The 16,770-nt window shown below is 39.5% G+C and overlaps 1 protein-coding gene across 2 annotated transcripts in view; it reads right to left on the reverse strand.

Moving 5' to 3' along the window:
- LOC134345424 (protein IWS1 homolog) overlaps positions 1–16,770 on the reverse strand; it is a 63,318-nt gene that overhangs the window by 23,179 nt on the left and 23,369 nt on the right. Inside the window, exons 2-6 of one of the 2 annotated variants that reach the window (XM_063046059.1) lie at positions 15,202–15,317; positions 12,020–12,377; positions 9,063–9,122; positions 8,185–8,797; positions 2,876–2,942 (exon numbers count right to left, since the gene is read on the reverse strand). In XM_063046059.1, coding sequence (XP_062902129.1) covers positions 2,876–2,942; positions 8,185–8,797; positions 9,063–9,122; positions 12,020–12,377; positions 15,202–15,317 — 1,214 coding nt within the window. The remainder of the gene's footprint in view (positions 1–2,875; positions 2,943–8,184; positions 8,798–9,062; positions 9,123–12,019; positions 12,378–15,201; positions 15,318–16,770) is intronic. The other variant, XM_063046060.1, reaches the window with a different exon arrangement.

The following is a 16,770-nucleotide window of genomic DNA, read 5'->3' on the forward strand; positions in this document are numbered from 1 at the left end:
TAAGAAATTAAATTTAACTCACTTTCATCTAACCTGCCAATTTTTTTTTTAAAATCACAAGTACATAAAAGGTACATAGTTCCCTTATAAATGACCTGCTTTGTTATCATTCTGTCAATTAAACTGACCAATAATCTTCCTAAAATCTATCCATTCCACATCTCCATTACCACAAAAATGCACATTCCTCTCATTCTTTTAATTATTTTCCAAATGAGAATTTGCCAAATTTGCAGTGGAGGAGGGTGCGGCAACAAGCAACTTCCTTAATTGCTCCTCTGTGCAACAAAATACACTACACTTTTAACAAACCCCCAACTCCCAAGAGTGGAATCTTGGCAGTTACCTCATGCCGAGCTTAAGTGTATAGGATCATCGCAATAATAGATGTAGATGATTGTAGAAATTTTGAAAACATTATTAGCCATTGTCCGCAGCCATTGTGGAACACAACTCCAATGCCAGGCTTTGAAAAAATTTCTGCCATGTGGCTGTAAAGAGAATTTTAAAGGTACTTGAATTTGCCATAGCTTAAAAACATACCACTTACACAAAATGCATTTCCAAATGCCCTCTGTGGAACACTAAAGAATCCTGAAGTGTGATAGTTCCAGTGGCTTGTATTATGTGCTTTAGGTCACTTTCCAGTTTATAAGGAATGAGAACTGGACCCACTAGAGTGATCTCGACTCCATAGGGTAAGTCCTCGTACTGATATGGTGCTACATGCTCTTTCAGCTGGGAGATTCTCTCATTATCTTAGACATCCAGTTTTCTTCAACCAGGAAGACCAGAACACTTGTTTAATTGTGTCAAATGGTTTGTACTCAACATGTTCACAAAGGAGCAGGCAAACTTAATATATGATTGTGAAGAACTACAAGATATCTCAATGAGGTGAGTGATGCTGGAAGGGCAGTAAAACACTTGATTTGGTTTAATGGGAAAGCCACAATAAGAAAACAGATTCTGAGAATTCATCCACAAGTGTCGAACATAAATCCAGAGGGACTGAGAACATACAACTCACTTGATCATAATATCTGAAACATACAGGACAGAGTTAATTTTAGATCTCTCTAGTTAAGATATGATGGGCCAAATGGTGCATTGTAGACATTCATGAGACTAAGTAGCCCAAAGTGAAGTTTCAGTTACAAAGATACGTGTGACGGAGAACACTCGGTAGATGTACTCCACACACACACACTTGTCACTCTGCTGTCATTGCAGTAAGGGTGTGCACTTCACTGTCTTCCCCAGTATATTCTCACAATAGGTTGCAAGCTGGGCTGATGCACTCGGGCTGACTTTATGGTGCCTTTCACGCCGTACATGGTGGAATATTCCATTTCTTTAGTAATGTTGTTTGTACATGTATTGGGGGGAGGGAAATTCACACTGGACATAAATAGTAGAACTATTATTGCATTTTCTGGTAGATCTACTTTTGTAGGTATTGACAGGTTACTTTTCACTATTTTCTCTAATTTTTGACACACCCTTGCACTAAAGGGCTAAGCGTCTCCAGCCATTTTTCTCTTTGGTCATAACCAATGTATCCAGCAATATTGCAGTGGCTGGAACTAAGAAGCAATCTGATATACAGTGCAGCGTGAACTGAACACTTGCTGAATGCCAACACAGCCTTCTCTCCCAAGTAGATGTAATGACTAATTACTGTGCAATTCATAGCCCATGTATCTTTACCGGCTAAGCACTCTGAAATTCTTGATCATCAGCTCTCAGTTGTACTAGTGCTAGACTATAGGCACTTTGAAAAGCAAACCTCTACCCAATTATTAGAACTAAAACATTAAATATTCAAGGGCTCAGAATCTTTGTATGTAAATAAACCACTAAGTCTAGAAAATGTGTGTCTCAGGCCATTGAAAAAGAAAGGGAAGAAACAGTGTTGGCATTAATTGTGTTTAATTACATGGAGGGTGAACAAGTGCAGGAGGATTGGAAAAGTACTTAATATGGCACTTTTGTTCAAAAAAGGAGAAAAATAATAGACTGAGCATCACTCGACAAACACACAAGAAGCAAATTATTAGTAAACCTCTGAGGAATGCACTCAGAAAGGTACAGATTGATCAAGAACAGTCAATATAGTTTTGTTAAGGCACAGTCAAACTGATGTTAAGGAGGCCTGATGATATAGCCTATATGACAGAATAATCAAGAATTAAAAGCCCGTGGAATCTCAAGCAATGCAATAGCTTGGATCCAAAACTAATTCTTTGATAGGAGGTTCAGGTTGATAAACAATAGGAAGGTTTATAAAAGTATATAAAATTACAAAATGTCTGGCATCATTGAACAGGAAGTACTTTTTCACTTGAATATATCATTAACAACAGATGAGTACCTTTGAGTTATTATGTAGGATTATGAAGAATAAGATTTTATCCCATCTCCAGAATTATGGGAGTTTGATTCTTATACAAGTATACAGGCAGAAACCCTCACTGAATTTTAAATAGGACCTGGAACAGCATTTTATTTGCTATAACATACGAGTTTGGAAATTTTGTCTAAAGAATCTTTTTTATTGTTTACAAGGTAGGCTGAAGTAGCTTCTTTTATAAACTTACAATAACTTGAGATTACCTGGTTTTCAGAACAGGCTAAGTGTCAGATTGAAAATGCTATTTAAGAGTTATTTAAATAGATACGAGTATTTTGTATGTTGCCCTCCAAATACCTTTCCTTGGAAAGGTTACAAACATTTACTATTTAAGTTAACATTATGATTTTCAAACATTCTTTGACAGAGTTTTAGTCTACAACAATAAGCAGGGTTTTTTTGTCTTTAAAACAGTAATAAATCTGTTGAACCACAGTGCTTACAAACCAACTCCATACGTACTGTAAACTCTTCCCCTTCATCATCCGATTCACCAAAAATGTCAGCTATCAAGTTTCCAACACCAGTCCTGTTTTGAGGAAGCAGAGGACAATGTTACCAGATTACCCGTAGATATTTGTCCTATTAACAGGAAATATTATCTATATGTAAGGGCATATTCTCATATTCCACTGCAGTGCTTCCTAACGAGTTGCAACATCACTGAGCTTGGCACATATCCTGTTATGGCCAATGGAGATTTCCTAATATGGTACATCTCCAAAAGAAATTAAATTACACTAAAATTTAGAACAACTGATTGCTGTTTGTGATGTATATAAATGACCTGGATGCAGATAGAGATGGGTGGATTAGAAAGATTGCACATGATACCAAGATTGGTGCGGTTGTGAATAGTGTAGAAGACTGGCAAAGAATACAATGCAATACAGATCAATTGCAGATATGGGCAGAGAAATGGCAGATGGAGTTTAACCCAGATAAAAGTGAGGGGTTGCATCTTGGTAGGGAAAATGCAGACAGTCCAAGGAGAGAGATCCTGGGGTCCAAGTTTATAGCTCCTACACAGGTCGATAAGGTGGTTATGGAATGCTTGCTTTTATTAGTAGAGGCATTGTGTTCAAAAGTCAAGGGGTTACGTTGCAACTTCATAGAACTCTGATTAGGCCACATCTGGAGTATTGCATACCATTCTGGTCATTCTACTATAGGAAGGATCTTAAGGCTTTAGAGAGGGTGCAAAAGAGGTTTACTAAAATGCTGCCTGGTTTAGAGGGCATGTGCCATTATGAGACGCTGGGCAAACTTGAAAACAACAAAAAATCTGCAGATGCTAGAAATCCAAGCAACACACGATAGAAGCTCAGGGTTGATCTGATCCAGATTTACAAGATTATGAAAGGCATAGATAAGAGTAGACAGGGAGTATCTTTTTTCCCCAGGGCAAAAGTGTCTGATACCAGAGGGCATGCATTGAAAGTGAAAAGGGGTAGGTTCAAAGGGGATATGGGGGGCAAATTTTATTTTACTCAAGAGTGGTAGATGCGTGGAATGTGGCTGCCTGGTATGGTGGTAGAGGCAAATACATTAGAGGCTTTTAAGAGACATTTAGATACGCACATGAATATGAAGAAGATAGAGGGATATAGGCATTATGTACAGAGGAGGGATTAGTTTTTGGAGGATTTTTCATTTACTATTTAGCATGGTTCGAAACAACATCGTGGGCCGAAGGGCGTGTTCCTGTGCAGTACTGTTCAATGTTCTATTGTGCACGCATCTGGTTAATTGGTGGAAATATCTTGGCTCCTGATCCTGATGTATATTCACAAAAAAGCTACAATTCATCCAGCTGGAAACTACATTGCCATTATGCATCATGATCTCTTGAATAGCATGGCTCAAACTTAACTCAAATACACCAGCACATAATTCGGATTGTTATAATACTGAAGAAGGATTATATTGGAGGTTAGGTGTCAAGTGTGTGTGTGTTGGGTACCTTTGGTTTTTAAACAAATCCTAGTGAGATTCTCTGGCCAGTCATTAAACATCTTGTGAACTTAAGAGTTCTCCTGTTGAACTGCATACAATTATTCTTCCATCAAAGGTGCTAAAGCAATTTAACTATTGCAAACATGGCTGTTTGCATACCTTATACTCTGATTGGCAGTCTATAAAACAATGACTGCATTAAAATTATTTTTTTCACAAAAGACTTTGGAAAACTTGATGAAGCAACAAGAAGCTTCAAGGAAGAATGCTCAAAAAAACTCATCAATGCCTCTACTCTCTGAAGAGAGCTGGACTTTGCACATCCACATTCACATCGTCCAACAAATGTGCAGTCGAGAGCATCCTAACAAACTGCATCACTGCTTGGTCGGAAAACTGCACTATGGCAGACAGGAAGGCTATACAGTAGGTAGCCAAAACTCCCCAACACATCTTTGGTACCAGCCTCCCCTCCATCAAGGACATATATACATAAAGGTGCCAGAAAAGGACCGGTATCATGAATGATCCTACCCACTCTGCTCAAGGACTGTTACTTTCCCCAAGTAGCAAGGCTGATCAACACTTCACACGCCCCATCACCGATACTTTATAATTTCCTGTCAGCCACCTTATGTACAGATACCCCCATGCCCAGCGTCAGTTTATGGACATACAATCAATGTAAAGAGTCACAGAGCCAAGAAAAGTAGAGCACAGAAAAAGGCCATTTGGCCCATCTAGTCTGCACCGAACCATTTAAACTGCCTGCATCCATCGACCTTCAGCAGGACCTCGGCCCTCCATACCCCTACCTATGCAAACTTCTCTAAAATGTTCAAATCAAATTCCCATGCACCACGAGTGTTGGCAGCTCACTCCACGCTCTCACAAACCTGAGTGAAGAAGTTTTCCCCACCATGTTCCCCTTAAACTTACCATCTTTCACCCTTAACCCATGACCTCCAAGTGTAATCATGCCCAACTGCAGTGGAAAAAGCCTTCTTGCATTTACCCTATCTATACCCCTCATAATTTTGTATACCTTGATCAAATCTCCCCTCAATCTTCTACATTCTAAGGAATAAATCCCAAGCAAGTCAACCTTTCCTTATAACTCAGGTCCTCCAGTCCCAGCAACATCCTTGTAGATTTCTCTGTACTCTTTCAATCTTGTTTACATTGCTCCTGAGGTAGGGTGACCAAAATTGCACACAATACTCCAAATTAAGCCTCACATGTCGTATGCAAGTTCAACATAACATCCCATTCCTTACACCCAGTACTTTGATTTATGAAGGCCAATGTGCCAAAAGCTTTCTTTACAACTCTACTTAGCTGTGACATCAATGAATTATGGACCTGTATGCCCAAATACGTTTGTGTACGGCACAGTTCAGTGCCCTACCATTTACAGTGCAAGATTTACCCTGGTTCGGCCTACCAAAGTCCAGCATCTCACCCTTGTCTGCATTAAATTCCATCTGCCATTTTTCAGCTCATTTTTCCAGCTGGTCCAGATCCTGCTGCAAGCTCTGATAGTCTTCCTTGCTGTCCACTACACCCTTAATCTTGGTGACATCCACAAAATTAGCAGATCCAGTTAACCATATTATCATCCAGATCATTGATATAGATGATAAACAGCAATAGACACAGCACCGATCTCTGTGGCATTTCCCTAGTCACAGGCCTCCAGTTACAGAGGCAACCATCTCCTACCACTCTCCAGCTTCTCCCATGAAACCAATGTCTAATCCAATTTACTACCTCATCTTGAATGCCGAGCGACTGATACTTCTTAACCAACCTCCCATGTGGGTCCTCGTCAAATGCTTTGCTAAAGTCCAAGTAGACAACATCCACTGCCTTGTCTTCATCAACTTTCCTAATAACTTCCTTGAAAATCTCCATAACACTGGTCAGACATGAAGCCATGCTGACGATCTCTAATCAGTCCATGTCTATCCAAATACTCATATATCCAGTCCCTTAGAATACCTTCCAATTAACTTTCTCAATACTGATATCAGGCTCTCTGGCCTATAATCTCTTGGCTTATGTTTAGGGCCTTTCTTGAACAGCTGAGGGTAGCAACATCGGCTATTCTCCAACAACACTGTCGCTAAGGTGATTTAACTATCTCTGCCGGGGCCCCTGCAATTTCTGCACTTGCCTCCCACAGAGTTCAAGGGAACACCTTGTCAGGCCCTGGGGATTTTTCCACCCTAATTTGCCTAAAGGCAGTAAACATATGTATATACATTATCTTAGGTATTTATATTGATTGTGTTTTTTAATTATCATTGTGTTCTTTATCTTTTGTGTTTTTTTTGTGCTGCATCTGATCTGGAGTAACAATTATTTTGTTCTTCTTTACATCTGTATACAGGAAATGATATTAAACAACCTCAAGTACTACTTAAATGTCAGCTTTTCACTGCTTCCATAAAGTAATGGTGGGTGATTTCACAAGATACAAGTCACTGCCGTGAGGTATTTAGCGTCAGGAAGTAGGCTCTTTAGCCCATCAAGTTCACAGCAAACATTCCAAATGCAGAAAGAGAATTCTGACCTTGACTTTATCAGCCTATATCTTGCCTGCTTTTCTAGAGAAGGAATGCAGCTTTTTGTTTATACAATATTTTCAACGCAACATTTTTACTATACCAGCAAGTTAGAAACTAGGTACACGTGAGTCTTTACTTAATGGAATACTGAACAATTGTGAAGGTGTGAAGAGTTTGCCTTGTATGTGAAAGCTAACTGGATTACAAATTAGTACATTACTTCAGAACTGGAAGAGGTTAAACATAACGGCACTCAAGTACCATGCATTCTGACTCATTTTTTGACCATAAATCAATTTCTACAATGCCAAATGATTAACTAAAGAGCAAATAAGACTTTGAAACATTACAATGATGTTAACTGAAGTGATAAGGTACAGCAAATTAAAAACTTAAAAGGAAAAAGAAAAATAATGTGAGGTGTGGGAGACGCAAGAGGGATAACCATCCAGGAACTTAAAAACATGTTAGTCATTGTAAGTCTTGACATATTCCTCAAAGGAGGAAGTTTCAACAGCTTTTTGCAACAGAGTTATTTATCTTCGAACATACCATCAACAAAGAGGGAAAAAACAAATACAGGCCAACAGACAGTAAGAGATCATTAAATAAGGAATGGGGTAAATACAAAAGAGATGCTGAAAAGACAGTTCTATTAGCTCTCCTGTACAAATGATGACATTTTGGTCTCAGGATGAGAGAAATAAGCAGGCATAAACAGCAAAGAGTACTTTGCAAATTCAATAAATGAGTTAAGAAAATACAGAGCGAAGAATAATGTACATCTTTAACTTAATTGGTAGGAATTAAAGGGTTCACATCAAATTATAAAAGCATTAAAATTCAGTACTCAAAACAGACAGTTTCAGATAATGATTTATCATGAGTTAGCGAATGCTTTTTCTCCCTAATGAGTTAGTCAATAGACAGCAAGGAAACCGTTTATCAACAAAATACCTCAAAGTCTGATGTGTTTTTTTCTGCAATGACCGACTTATCCTGGTAGCATAAACAATAACTTACTGTTACTCCTTGAGACTGTAGCCTGGGGCTAAATGGTACAGTTCAGAAACTCTCAGCACTGGACAATAGTACTGAGTGCTCTTCAAAGTTCAGTCATACACACTATAAAGAGTCATCAGCATTTACTAAAATCATTCCAAAACAATCTAGGATGGAGAATTGGGGAAATAATGCAATTCACCTACAATACTCCCATCCTAGCTTTAAGAACACATCACTTACTCATCCTCAGATTCACTGTCACTGCCAAACAGACCGGATTCAGCTTTCTGAGCAGGCTGCTTATTTTCTTCATCACTGTCAGATAACATAGCCTTGGACTCTTTTCCTGGTGCAGCATCACTGTCGGAATCCTCACCAGCAGAAAGGATGCGTTTTTTCTTAGCAGCTGTATCACTGTCTGAGTTGGAGTCCTCATCGTCTGAAACAATGCGCTTTTCCTTCGGAGCAGAATCGCTCTCTGAACCATCGCCATCCGAGAAGACCCGCTTTTTCCTTACACCCACATTGCTATCAGAATCCTCAGCATCAGAAACAACCTGCTTTTTTACACGCGTATTTGAGTCACTGCCAGAGTCATCATCAGAGGCTACATGCTTGGCTTTTGAAGTGTTCACGCTGCTGTCAGAATCATCATCTGAAATTATCCTCTTTACTGGAGCAACATCAGCTTCACTGTCTGACTCCTGGCTTCCTGAGACAGCCTGCTTTCTCTTTGTGTCACCAGATTCACTATCTGATTCCTCCCTATCAGAGTCAATGACAGTGTTCTTGGTGGGAGCAACGTCACTGTCCGAATCCTCACTGTCTGACATCAAGCGTGTTTTCTTTGCAGCTGTAGGAAGGGAAAAATAGCATCTTATTTAGACTAGTCCTATTAACTGCAGCAGGTTGTTAACCATTTCAAAGACTTATCTGTTCTCTGAGTGATAGGAAAGTACTTTGATGGGCTAACCACATAGCATTCTCAAAAGATTATTCATCCTTAGATGCCCTTACTGTAGCGAGTGATGATGGAAGGTTCCACACATCACCATTTGATAAGTGTTTATTTAAAATAATGCATATAAAAGCTGCCCTCATCCCTGTTGGATACTCACAATTATTCCGTACTTCTTTCTCATCCTCACTATCAGGAAGTACTGGCTTCTTCCTTTTCACTGAAATAGAAAAGCAATACATTTAGACATGGAATTGGTTGGTATTCAGACCATCACTCTACCACATCATTCATAAAATCCACTTCCCTTTCTCTTTTCTGATACAACATCCTTTAGTTAAGGTTTCAAATGGAACTGCTGAACAACAACTACATTCAAAGATTCGCTCAATAGTAAGTTGAACTCAGTAAGGGAACTGGATACTATAGCTAGAATCAGAGAAAAAAAATCTGTTGAGAATTGTTCGTCTTCAGTACAATTCTTTTGGAAGGTGCAATGGCAGTTAGCAGACCTGCTGCCACTCAGCTCCAGAAATCACATTTAATCCTAACCTCTGTTGCTATCTTGTGGATTTTACACCTCCTCTGTTAAGCAGGTTTCTCCCTGAGTGTTCAAGTTTCCTTCCACATTTCAAATGTGGCCTGGTCGGCTGCTGCAATTACTCTTGGTATTGGAGGGCATTAAGAAAATTGGAGTGGTGATAATGATCATACAAGAGAGAATAGGTTACAGGGAAATACCTGAGGGAATGGAAGAGATGGGTTTCTCTAGAAATGGCATAGATGTGATGGACTTAGTGGCCTTCAATGTCATAAGGAAATATGAGGATCCTTGTCTGAACTTGCACATCAATTACAGGTTCAGCGTAGGGTTGCTGCCTTGTCAGTATACAGTTATGCTCACCAGAAAGAGGGTGGAGAGAAGTACTGGATAGAAACAAAATGATATTGGAACCTACAACTTCACAGTTCTCTGATTTGCCCATACACATTCTAATACTTATCAAAATGAGCTATTTCAGTGGCCCCCAACCACATGTGCTACCGGGCCACGAGGAAACGATATGAGTCAGCTGCACCTTTCCTCATTCCCTGTCACACACTGATGAACTTGAACCTAGGGTTGCCAACTGTCCCATATTTGCCGGGACATCCCATATATTGGGTTAAATTGGTTTGTTCCATACGGGACTGCCCCTGTCCCGTATTTCCCCCGCTAAGGTACAGCGTTCCTATGAAACCTTTCGTGCCGAAACAGCGTAAAGCAAAGAAGCAATTACCATTAATTTATATGGGAAAAATTTTTGAGCATTCCCAGACCCAAAAATTAACCTACCAAATCATACCAAATAACACATAAAACCTAAAATAACACTAACATATAGTAAAAGCAGGAATGATATGATAAATACACAGCCTATATAAAATAGAAATAATGTACGTACAGTGTAGTTGGGAAGATTAAGTCAAAATCGATTTGTGGAAAAAAAAATTGGCATGTACACGCATGTGCACGTCACGCATGCGCACACAGGTGCCCGCGCAAGGTTTCATGGTCATGGTAGTCTTTCTTGAGGTAAACACGGTCCCACATCTGACTGCTACATTTGTCCCTTATTTGGGAGTGAGAAAGTTGGCAACCCTAACTGTAAAAGGTGAGTTTAACCCTACTTGAACACCACCCCTCCCCACAACCAGTCGACCGGTCCGCAAGAATATTGTCAATATTAAACTGGTCCACTGTGCAAAAAAGGTTGGGGACCCCTGAGCTATTTCAAGATTAAATATTTACTGCCTCAAGCAACTGTACATACAAATGATACATTATGTGTATGAATAGTTCAATAAAATAAATCACTAAATGTTAAGTGCATCTAAATTCTGCTTGCAGCCAAGCTTCAAAAGCATGTTTGATTTAATTTATGGACAGTGAATCAACTCAGTACAAAGTAAACCTGCTTCTGGGCTGCAACCCTTGACAGGACTTATTCCCCAATTATAAGAGGTATTAAGGAATTGGTTCGGCTTCACTCAGGTTTAACAGTACTGAGGGAGGCACTAGAAGGCAATGATATACATACAGCTTGAGAAAATTACGAGTCAATCAATCCTTTTAGTGTTTGGTGATGCTAATTCTGTTATCGTTAATATTGCTCATCTTTGCTGGTTTTGCAATGAAGGATCAAATGTACTTCCCCCCACCCCGACTTGCAACTTGATTATTTGGAAGCACGCCATACACCATTAATTCCCTTACTAAATCTCTTGGCAGTTTTGGTTTGTTTTGAGTAGCCGCCACAGGTTCCACCAGCTGTAGAAATTATACCATGCTCCAAACGAAATACATGTAAAGCCACAACTGATCTGCTGATATTTGAAGATAGGGGGCAATGTCAATGCTTCATCCAAGTGAGTCCTCGACAGCTGGGCTCACTATACAAGAATAGAGCACATCACCATAGAGCCAATGCTATTCTCATTGAACATAATAAGATCTCTTACAAGGAAGCCATTTGGTTTGACAATGAGCATTTTTATTTCTCTCTAATGCAGACTCAGCAGGTCACACTTTACCTACCTTAGATCCAGGGACGAAATAAAATATTCAAACATAAATCCTGTGACCATGAAAATTTAAGCTCGTCAACATACTTTGCAAGGCTACATATCCCCAAGATCTTTGCTAGCCTACTGTGTACTTCTGAAGTGAATAAATATTCAAGAATTATAGTTATTACCCATATCAATTTAACTTATGATACTTCAGGGGGCAAGTGAAGCATTAAGGACAGAAAAGAAAGAATTTGTTTTGAAGACATAAGCTAAGCTGAGAAATACTGGTACAACATACTGAAAGTAAAAATACAATCTACATAGATTCTATTTATGTGACTACTCTACTGAAACAGTATAACAAATTTAAGAATAGAATATTAGATTAAATCACCATATCAGACGACTTTAAATAACAGACTGCTGAACATATTACAGAACCTCATCAAGACAGAATTTAGGATACCATGAAATGAAGGGGACATCCAGGCCTTAGGATGGTCTGTAGAAGGAAGAAATATCTTCTCCATTTTCAGCACTAATTTAAACAACAGCATCAAGTACCTGTTTTTTTATTCTCCTCCTGCTCATCATCACTTTTGGAAGCCGTGAGAGGTCCAGGACTGTCATTATCACTGGCTCCTCTGCTCTCGTGCTGTACAGGTGACATTCTTCCATCCTTTTCACTGTCTGTGTCATTCAGTTGATCGTGGCTCCCTTCAGGTTCTCCTCCACTTCCTTCATTTGTGAAGTGATTCTCTTTATCGTTACCTGCTTCATCATCTGATTGTTCAATATTGCAAACATTTTTGTTTTTTTCACTCTCAGAATCAGAGCTAACATTATTTTCCTCTCTGCTTTCTGGATGGCCAGGACCATCACTGTCTTCTGCATCACTCTGATCTTCCTTGTGACTTTCGTCCTGAAACAGAAGCAAAATCAAAAATTGCAATAATTGGGGTTTTTAAAAATCCATTAACATAATTAATATATGCTATTTCAGAAAATGAAAAAACAAAAAGAGTGGGAGGGTGGGGAAGAGAAATCAGAGGGAACATTATGAAGAGCAATGTCAAATCTTTGCTACAACAATGAATTAGTTAAGACTTGTAAATGTGGAAACAGAGGTGTTTGGCCAAGGAACTTCAGAGATTAATATGCTGCAGTCACTGGTCAGACAAGAAGATAGGTGGAAATGCCCAAAGAACATTGCTGGAGGACAAGATAAAAGGCTGGAAAAGATTGAAGGCAAAACGAGGGTGAACACTAAAATAAAAATGAGAGTTGGGCCATTCAGTTTTGTAAGCCTACTCTCTCACAAGAGCCTAGCTAATCATCCACTTGCTCACTTTCTTGCTCAATACCTAGATCCCTCTAACACACAAAAATAAGTGGCCTTAAATATACCCAATAAATTAATATCTTTTGCCCAGTTATAGAAAATGCAAAAAATCTTAATCTTCCATAAAGGTAATTAGTATTAACAAGTTTACACCTTGTCCTTTAACTCCATACATCTCACTTCTAGACTCTCCACCAAGATGAAAATCACTCAGAATCTAATTTACAAATCATTTACAACACATTGTTTATTTGAATATAGTCACTCATTCCCCTTAAACAAATAAACCTAAACATTCCTATTCAGACCATCCAAAACAAATATTTTCTTCCCTAGATTCCAAATTTACAAAGAAAATTCCTATAGAATTGTTGGAATACTTTTTTTACATTTCAAACCTCAAAATTAAGATGAGGATACACTCAGATCCCACATAACACTGATTCGTTACAACGTTGTTATTCAATTCCTTATTGAAATTTTTTTAATGACAAAAATTCATTCTAAACAACACTTAAAACTTTAAGAGCAGCCACCATTACAGTAAACATTCAATCAGCCAATGAAAGAGCTTTACATCCTTCTGAGCCACTTACAGCCAATCAAGCAATAGATCACACTCTGCCTCCCTCGAGAGTGTAAACGTTCGAGGGAATTCTCGCCCATTTATTTCATTTTTTTCCGCACCTATAATGTATGGAAAACGGCCTGCAACTTCCAGCGAGGGGAGTACATGTAAGATGTCCAGGAAAAGCATCAGCATGGTTGTGAAACTGCAAGTGATATGCTGTTTGAAAGCTGATGAGAATCAGGTAGATGTTGGTGCCTCTTTGAAATTTGCAATGTTCATCGATAATGACCCTGACTGGGAGTGAAGCAATAGGCAAAGAGAGGTATTCTCGACAGGATTTCCTGCTACCGAGAATGTCTTCAGAGTGGAAACTTTAGAAAAGGAAGTCAAGTCTCAACGCCAATTTGAAAAGAGAGCCACTGTTAGAGGAGGACCCACAGCCTAGTCCCTCCTCCAAGATGTAACCACCACCTGCTTTCGCTGCTGTGACACGTTACTGCTCCACTGATGTAAAGGTTAGGCCCATTTGCATATTTGTTACTCCACAAACTACCGTGCATGCATAAAATATCATGTCATACATCTTGGGTCTGACTTTTGTTAAAAATCAGGCACACATGCCCATTTACGTAATGTTATAATGATCCCGCATAGCACGGATTTACATAGCGCTCCACCTCTAAGGAATGCATGCTCAGCGTTAGAGGGGCCAAAGTATATTTGTTATTGGAAACAGGGTTGAGTACAGCAGTCCTGACGAAGGGTCTCGGCCTGAAACGTCGACTGCGCCTCTTCCTATAGATGCTGCTTGGCCTGCTGCGTTCACCAGCAACTTTGATGTATGTTGCTTGAATTTCCAGCATCTGCAGAATTCCTGTTGTTTGAGTACAGCAGGTAATGCCTTTATCAGTAGCAAAGTTTTCTCCTCTAAATATACATGTTCCATGCTTAAAACCAAATAAGCTGTAAAAACGTCACGAACCAAAGCATATGTTGTCCAAATTCAAAATAGAGTGCTTTACAGAATGAAACATTCCAAAGGAATGCTCAGAGGACTAATTTGACACAAATAAATGCAGAGCCAGAAAAAAATCTATTAGGAAACACATCCTCCATTTGTAATTGTCATATTCAATACTTTCAATATGGCTTCCTCTACATTGGCGAGATAAAGCACAGACAAGGTGACTCTAATGATAGGTGTGTCTTCACCGAGTGCTCCAGTCCTCTCCCCGCCCCCCCCCCCAGTACAAAGATGTATCAGATAGGCCACAGTAAATTTTCCCATGGTTAGGTCGGGGTTAAGTCAGGGGTTGCTGGGCAAGAAGGGCCTATTCTGTGCTGTGAAACTCACTAACCCCAACCTAATTATTTCACTATGATCTTACTTAATGGTGAACAGGTTTGAGTGGTTGTGTAGTCTATTCATGCTTCTAATTCATGCATTTGTATGTTCAAGAGCAACTGTGAGGGTGACAGTTATCTCAGGGAGAGGCCATCCACCAACAATTTTCTTCAGACCTTTCCCACTTCCACTCGTCTCCTCTCAGCTTCTTACATCATTCCCACACTCCCTCTCCCTCACCTGCCTATCAAAACCCTCTCACCTGGACCTACTAGCTCTTGCATCACCCCTCCCCCCGCCTTTTTATATAGGCCATCTTTCTTCTTTCTTTTCAGTCCCAATGAAGAGTCTTGACCCAAAATGTCAACTGTTCATTTCTTTCTATTCATGCTGCCAGAGCTCCTGAATTCCTCCAGCCTCCGGTGTTGCTCAAGATGATGACAATGCTGGAGCAGAGTGTGATAGGATCAAGATGGCAAGTCTCTCACCTCAGTATGGTGACCTACACTGCTGCCTTCAGATGCTGCACAGTGTTCAGTTGGGTCTTCCTGATCATCTGAGCCTGAATTATGTTCATCCTGTACTGGCGTTGCTCCACCATCATCTATTGAAAGTAAAATAACAGTTACTACCACTGTAGCACACTACCTCTGAACTCCACATAGCCAAAAATACTCTATTGGTTGTATAGCTATTCTGGGATGCCCTGAACTACAAGTTTCATTCTTTCCCTGTGACTACTGAACATCTGAAGGGTAAGCCAATACTCACTGAACAAAATGTGCCAACTGCCTGTCAGATCTGATGATTTTTGATCCACAGTTGTTTTAGGAGTCCAAGAATGAGTTGAAAACTTGCTGCTTTATGATTGTTTATTTAAGGTTTAAACAAAGGAACAGACACAGCGCACAAGAAACTTAACAGAACCAAGGATAAAGACAAAGACAAGAACAAGAACAAAGATGGCAATTTTTGCAGAGACTGACATGTATACTGAGATAAGGCCACACTCCTGAGATAAACAAATGACAATTAAAAGACACACAGGAATAGCACGTTCAACACATAGCTAATGAGGAATGATGATAAACCGTTATGTAACTGTTATATCACTCTACCACCTGTAGGTGGAGTCTAACACAATATATTGTGAAGAAGTTAAAATACAAATTATGTTAGTAAACTACAATTTGAATCTTGCTAAAAACATAGTAATTCAACTAATACCTTATGAAAAACATTAAAAAACCAACTGATTCCAACATGTGTTATGATTGCACTATAGTCATAAAATTGCAAAACAAACAAGAAAAGTTTCTATACTTCACATAATGTCATGGTATCATTTAAGTGGACAAATAGGGATTTAATGAGCATTGATAATTGTCTGAACTTCGCTGGCAAGGCTAAGATTTAGTGAGAAAAAGGAAGGAAGCATCCTCCATTGTGAGGGTACTCCAATGCTGTTTGGTAGTAAGTTTCACCCAAGATTTTGTCACAGAATTATAGAATAATAGAAAAGTACAGTGCAGGAACAGGCCATTCAGCCCTCAATGTTGTGCCAAACCAACTAAAAAGCAAATCAAAAATCTCCTTCAATGCATGCCCTCGGGTATTAGACACATCAACCCTGGGAGACAGATACCATCTGCCACTTTACCTATGCCTCTCATAACCTTATAAACCTTCATCAGATTTCCCCTCAGCCTCCGACGGTCCAAAGAAAACAACCTAAGTTTATTCAGCCTCTCATGATAGCACATGCCCTCTCAACCGGGCAGCATCCTGGTGAACTTCTTCTGCACCCTCTCCAAAGCCTCAACATCCTTCCTACAAGTGGCCTAACCAAAATGTCATCAGGTTGCAACAAACTTCCTGACTTTTGAACTCAATACCTCAACTAATAAAAGCAAGCATTCCATATGCTTCTTCCACTACCTTATCGACTTGCATGGCCACTTTCAAGGAGCTATGAACATGGATCCTAGATCTCTCTACTCAGCAACACTGTTAAGGCCCCTGCCCAAACAGTGTACTGTCTCTTTGCATTTGCACTG

This window comes from Mobula hypostoma, chromosome 4, assembly GCF_963921235.1.
Source record: "Mobula hypostoma chromosome 4, sMobHyp1.1, whole genome shotgun sequence".
NCBI classification, from domain to species: domain Eukaryota; kingdom Metazoa; phylum Chordata; class Chondrichthyes; order Myliobatiformes; family Myliobatidae; genus Mobula; species Mobula hypostoma.